Below are 6440 nucleotides of genomic sequence, written 5' to 3'. Positions count from 1 at the left end.
TCCATCACGGCAGCCAGATACACTGGTGCGCCGGCACCGACACGCTCGGCATAGTTGCCTTTGCGCAGCAGACGATGGATACGGCCAACTGGGAACTGCAGACCAGCACGGTTCGAGCGGGACTTTGCCTTTCCCTTCACTTTTCCTCCCTTTCCACGGCCAGACATGATGAAGGCTTGGGTTTCAGTTGAGTTCGTTGAGAGCGCGACGCTGGCGATGTGCGATGCTTCGTAGCTTGTTCGCTTGTGCCAGAAAACGCGCCCGTTTCTCGTTTATATACCGGGAGAGAAAACGTCGGCAATCTCCTCTCTGGTTGCGCGCCTGTCACCTCAGTTCCAAATAAAAGCCGAATGAAGCGATTGGATCGGTATCAAACGCGTTTCTACTCTCCGACAGTTGGCATCGTACCCGTCGTAAGCTAGCGAAATGGCACCGAAAACCAGTGGAAAGGCTGCGAAGAAGTCTGGCAAGGCCCAGAAAAACATCTCCAAGTCGGACAAGAAGAAGAAAAGGAAGACCCGCAAGGAGAGCTACGCTATCTACATCTACAAGGTGTTGAAGCAGGTCCACCCGGACACCGGTATTTCCTCGAAGGCGATGAGCATCATGAACAGTTTCGTGAACGACATCTTCGAGCGCATCGCTGCCGAAGCGTCCCGCCTGGCGCACTACAACAAGCGCTCGACGATCACGTCCCGCGAAATCCAAACCGCCGTCCGCCTGCTGCTGCCCGGTGAGCTGGCCAAGCACGCCGTCTCCGAAGGAACCAAGGCAGTCACCAAGTACACCAGCTCGAAGTAATTCTCGACGGACGGGGGAAGCTCATCCATCTATCCATCCAACCAACCGGTCCTTTTCAGGACCACAATACGCATCTGTCGAAAAGAATTTGTCCCAACCCAACTCTCCATCATCAAATGTAACCAACTAATTCCAGTCGCACAATATTCAAGTTGCACAATAGAATCGCGGTAGACAGCCACTTACGGGGCATTTCCTAGCGTTCCCAGGTAACAAAATCGTCTATCTCGCTCTATCTAAGCAAAAAGTAAACCTACCAAAGCGAGAAAGGATGATGATTTTCTAACCTGGGTTTCTCCAACGGAGAGCAGCATTTTGTATCGTTCATTTACTCATCCTTTTGCTTGCCTGAGACATTACTTGTGTTTATGAATATTATTCATGTTTGTATGTACTCCATGCATATATGTTTGTGATGAATGCAGTGCAGAATTATGATAAAACGTTTTCGTACAAACAATTATGAACTATCAGTTTTGAAACATTAGCGTACATCGGAGTATTGCTGCATTGTGGTAAACATTGATGGCAATCATGACTTCCTGGCTTGACCTGAAAATAGAATTTCATGTCCATGGCGATCGCTTCACACGGGTACCTTGTTGGTGTGGCGTCGCGTACCACTCAACCAAGCAAAGCTATTCTCTAGGCTCCCATGCCAACAACACGCGCGCATCGAGTACTCCATGCAACATTTTTCTAACCAACAAAATGAATCGACATGATTGGAAGGAGGATGATTTCAACATTACTCTTTTGCTCAACATTTCTGGTGGTCCTGAGAAGGACCGTTTTTGTTTGGGGCGAGACTGCCGCTCGAGGGACAGCGACGACTTAGGCACGCTCTCCACGGATGCGACGGGCCAGCTGGATGTCTTTCGGCATGATGGTGACGCGCTTCGCGTGGATGGCGCACAGGTTGGTGTCCTCGAACAGGCCGACAAGGTACGCCTCGCTGGCTTCCTGCAGGGCCATCACGGCCGAGCTCTGGAAACGCAGGTCGGTCTTGAAGTCTTGCGCAATTTCACGAACCAGACGCTGGAAGGGCAGCTTGCGGATGAGCAGCTCGGTCGACTTCTGGTAGCGACGGATTTCACGCAGGGCTACGGTTCCCGGACGGTAACGATGCGGCTTCTTCACTCCTCCGGTGGCCGGAGCACTCTTGCGAGCGGCCTTGGTGGCCAGCTGCTTGCGCGGGGCCTTGCCTCCGGTCGATTTACGGGCAGTTTGCTTCGTACGGGCCATTGTACACTGTTGGCTGAGGGTAGCGGGACGTGAGCGTGTCTTTCTCGATGCGAAGTGGCTTCTGAAATAGAGTTTCACGACTTCCGACGCCCCTTTTATAAGATCGCTCGGCCTGCACACATGCACACTTCCTCGCAGCGAGCGTACGACAGAGGGTACGCATGTGTTGGTGTGGCCTAAAGTGTATATAATGGCGCGGTCTCGCGCCGAGAGCATTTATTGTGCATTGTGAACCTGAACCTTACGGATCAAAATGACTGGACGCGGAAAGGGAGGCAAAGGTCTGGGCAAAGGAGGAGCCAAGCGTCATCGCAAAGTGCTGCGCGATAACATCCAGGGAATCACCAAGCCAGCTATCCGTCGTCTGGCCCGCCGTGGAGGAGTGAAGCGTATCTCTGGCCTGATTTACGAGGAAACTCGTGGCGTGCTGAAGGTATTCCTGGAGAACGTGATCCGTGATGCGGTCACCTACACCGAACACGCCAAGCGCAAGACCGTCACAGCGATGGACGTCGTGTACGCGCTGAAGCGTCAAGGTCGCACTCTGTACGGTTTCGGAGGTTAAGCCCGACGACCCCGCCAGCCAGCGAACACAGCTGTTGCCAGCTCATCTCAACGGTCCTTTTCAGGACCACAATCCGTTAGCGTTGCCTAAAATGCCTACATTTTACAACTTTGATCGATGGTTGGTTTGAAAATATTGAGAATTATTTTAAGTGATCATTGGTGTTCGTTTGCGGTGATTCGAATATCGAACAGAACCAGTGTTCAGGCATGCTCAAAGAGAGACGCCATCTAGTGCAGACGCTGAGACACGGTACCACAGGGGTTTGTTTTTAATTTCGTAGCAACGTACGGAACTGTCCATGAAGTGAGACGAGCAACACGCGCAGGTCCCTTCCCGATTGTGATCAGTGAAAATCAAACATATGTATAGTGTCATAAAAAAGCAGCATTGAAAAGCCTGCCGTCGCACACGCAAGGATCGAGAGAAACGTTACGAACTGTTGATAGAAACGCTCTCTTTTTGTGTGATTTCTCTGGCGAAGCTTTCGCTACGCTCATGCGTCTCGAGATATGCTATCTTATAAAATAGCTGATTCCTCTGTTGCCCGCACAAATGCAGTTCGTGACCAAGGCCTGCTTCGCACAGATTAAGTGCGAAATCTCAGTACTGTACAATTGTCCGGCCGATCCTAGAATTCGAAAGCCTCATGTGGACTCGTTCACAACAACATATTATTAACAGGATAGAATCATTTCAGTATAAGTGTTTGCGCCCATCGCGTATGCAATCTCCATCAGGATGCTCTACTGCTCCTTAGTTCGATCGGTGCTGCCCAAGCGCCACACATTGCTTAAACGACTGGAAAACAGAAACTCCACTTAAAAACAAAATGACGCGCCCGACCTTTTACCCGACGTTTAATGCGTGCGCGCCTTTTCCCCTTGAGGACGCGTTTATTTAGACCAACGACGACGGTTTCAGACGATAAGTGTCATCGTTTTTTTTAAACTATGTCGTCGCCTATGAACATGCACATTTAATATTATTGTACCCGCACCAGTGATGGCACCGACGTACGCGTTGTACAAACAACCAGATCACTCCCATTGGCACTCCTTTTGCCACCGCCGCCGTCGTTTTTAGTCCCCCGTGGGGGTAGTTGTGAAAAAATCACAACTCTTCTGGGTGGTGGTTGGTGAAGTTTGTGAAGCAATTTTATTCGATCCTTCGATACAATCTCAAAACTGTGTACTTTTATCAGACCAAACCCTGTGTGTTGTGTTGTTCACGGCCAAGGCTGGTCCCTGGAATATGGAATGGGAATGCGAATGGAACGAAAACAAAACTAGCATTAGATAGAAATAAAACTACATTTCTATTGGGGCAATTTTGAAACAGTCCCAAGATACGATTTGGGCATCGAGTCGCTGAACCAGCGAAATTGGCTCCGGGTACACACAATAGGACCGGGGTTTACATCCCATCCAGACCGCCTAGGGGCGTACAACGTTCTGACTACTTTGCTACGGGTACAATCAAGTCACAGAAAGCCAGAAATGGCAGGCCAAGACCGCTCGAGCTTGTAATGCCTGGGAAGAAGAAGAAATTATTTGTTGCGGGACTACAGACTAAACTTGTATGTCCCAACCAGGCCGCTGCTTGACGTGTAGAGGATTGCCGAACCCGTTTTGGCGCCTATTCGCCGAGTCTTTTATCAAAAGATTGTATGGAATGGAAATACATGTGCAGTCGGTCGGGTCGAGAAACAGCGTAGAATTTGTTTAATTAAGAAAGCCTCATATCCTCAGTCCTGTCCGTGTGGGAGGGTTAATTCCTACCTGTACAAGGTTTGTTATTTTAATTTTTATGGGATGTTTTGGCTACCCTGCACTGAAGGTCAGGCGGATGCGGATCAGGTTAATGAGGCTGTGTGTCAGCTTCTACTTCATCTCGCATGCGTTACCTGAGACAGGCTGGCAGGCTGGGTGGGATACTTGAGCGTTCTCCATGCGGATTTTCGAAGGTACGGTTAGGGAGGGAACAGGAATGGTTCAACATATTCTTTAGCAATACGATTTGTCGCCCTGAAAAGGACGGTTTTTGGTGGAGCAGCTGGTGGCTGGCTAGTGAGCTTAGGCCTTCTTTTCGGTCTTCTTCGGCAACAGCACGGCCTGAATGTTGGGCAGCACACCACCCTGGGCGATGGTCACACCGGACAGCAGCTTGTTCAATTCCTCGTCGTTGCGGATGGCCAGCTGCAGATGACGCGGGATGATGCGCGTCTTCTTGTTGTCTCGTGCAGCGTTTCCTGCCAATTCCAACACTTCAGCGGCCAGGTACTCCATCACGGCAGCCAGATACACTGGTGCGCCGGCACCGACACGCTCGGCATAGTTGCCTTTGCGCAGCAGACGATGGATACGGCCAACTGGGAACTGCAGACCAGCACGGTTCGAGCGGGACTTTGCCTTTCCCTTCACTTTTCCTCCCTTTCCACGGCCAGACATGATGAAGGCTTGGGTTTCAGTTGAGTTCGTTGAGAGCGCGATGCGGCGATGTGCGATGCTTCGTAGCTTGTTCGCTTGTGCCAGAAAACGCGCCCTTTTCTCGTTTATATACCGGGAGAGAAAACGTCGGCAATCTCCTCTCTGGTTGCGCGCCTGTCACCTCAGTTCCAAATAAAAGCCGAATGAAGCGATTGGATCGGTATCAAACGCGTTTCTACTCTCCGACAGTTGGCATCGTACCCGTCGTAAGCTAGCGAAATGGCACCGAAAACCAGTGGAAAGGCTGCGAAGAAAGTCTGGCAAGGCCCAGAAAAACATCTCCAAGTCGGACAAGAAGAAGAAAAGGAAGACCCGCAAGGAGAGCTACGCTATCTACATCTACAAGGTGTTGAAGCAGGTCCACCCGGACACCGGTATTTCCTCGAAGGCGATGAGCATCATGAACAGTTTCGTGAACGACATCTTCGAGCGCATCGCTGCCGAAGCGTCCCGCCTGGCGCACTACAACAAGCGCTCGACGATCACGTCCCGCGAAATCCAAACCGCCGTCCGCCTGCTGCTGCCCGGTGAGCTGGCCAAGCACGCCGTCTCCGAAGGAACCAAGGCAGTCACCAAGTACACCAGCTCGAAGTAATTCTCGACGGACGGGGGAAGCTCATCCATCTATCCATCCAACCAACCGGTCCTTTTCAGGACCACAATACGCATCTGTCGAAAAGAATTTGTCCCAACCCAACCCTCCATCATCAAATGTTACCAACTAATTCCAGTCGCACAATATTCAAGTTGCGCAATAGAATCGCGGTAGACAGCCACTTACGGGGCATTTCCTAGCGTTCCCAGGTAACAAAATCGTCTATCTCGCTCTATCTAAGCAAAAAGTAAACCTACCAAAGCGAGAAAGGATGATGATTTTCTAACCTGGGTTTCTCCAACGGAGAGCAGCATTTTGTATCGTTCATTTACTCATCCTTTTGCTTGCCTGAGACATTACTTGTGTTTATGAATATTATTCATGTTTGTATGTACTCAATGCATATATGTTTGTGATGAATGCAGTGCAGAATTATGATAAAACGTTTTCGTACAAACAATTATGAACTATCAGTTTTGAAACATTAGCGTACATCGGAGAATTGCTGCATTGTGGTAAACATTGATGGCAATCATGACTTCCTGGCTTGACCTGAAAATAGAATTTCATATCCATGGCGATCGCTTCACACGGGTACCTTGTTGGTGTGGCGTCGCGTACCACTCAACCAAGCAAAGCTATTCTCTAGGCTCCCATGCCAACAACACGCGTGCATCGAGTACTCCATGCAACATTTTTCTAACCAACAAAATGAATCGACATGATTGGAAGGAGGATGATTTCA

General features: G+C 50.0%; 2 protein-coding genes across 2 annotated transcripts; both read left to right on the top strand.

The window, feature by feature from the left end:
- The first annotated feature begins 375 nt into the window (after positions 1 to 375).
- Positions 376 to 1074, top strand: LOC118516496 (histone H2B). The gene has a single exon (XM_036062426.1). It carries the CDS (start codon positions 427 to 429, stop codon positions 799 to 801), a length of 375 nt encoding a protein of 124 aa, XP_035918319.1. The 5' UTR covers positions 376 to 426; the 3' UTR covers positions 802 to 1074.
- A 4245-nt stretch (positions 1075 to 5319) lies between these two features.
- Positions 5320 to 5695, top strand: LOC118516497 (histone H2B-like). Its single transcript, XM_036062427.1, is given in 2 exon segments — positions 5320 to 5352; positions 5354 to 5695. Coding segments are annotated over 2 exon segments (375 nt in total).
- The last annotated feature ends 745 nt before the right edge of the window (positions 5696 to 6440 follow it).

The sequence above is a fragment of the Anopheles stephensi genome, unplaced genomic scaffold (genome assembly GCF_013141755.1).
Source record: "Anopheles stephensi strain Indian unplaced genomic scaffold, UCI_ANSTEP_V1.0 ucontig302, whole genome shotgun sequence".
In the NCBI taxonomy this organism is placed as follows: domain Eukaryota; kingdom Metazoa; phylum Arthropoda; class Insecta; order Diptera; family Culicidae; genus Anopheles; species Anopheles stephensi.
The sequence above is the reverse complement of the archived record's forward strand: the minus strand, read 5'-3'. Positions and strand labels throughout refer to the sequence as shown.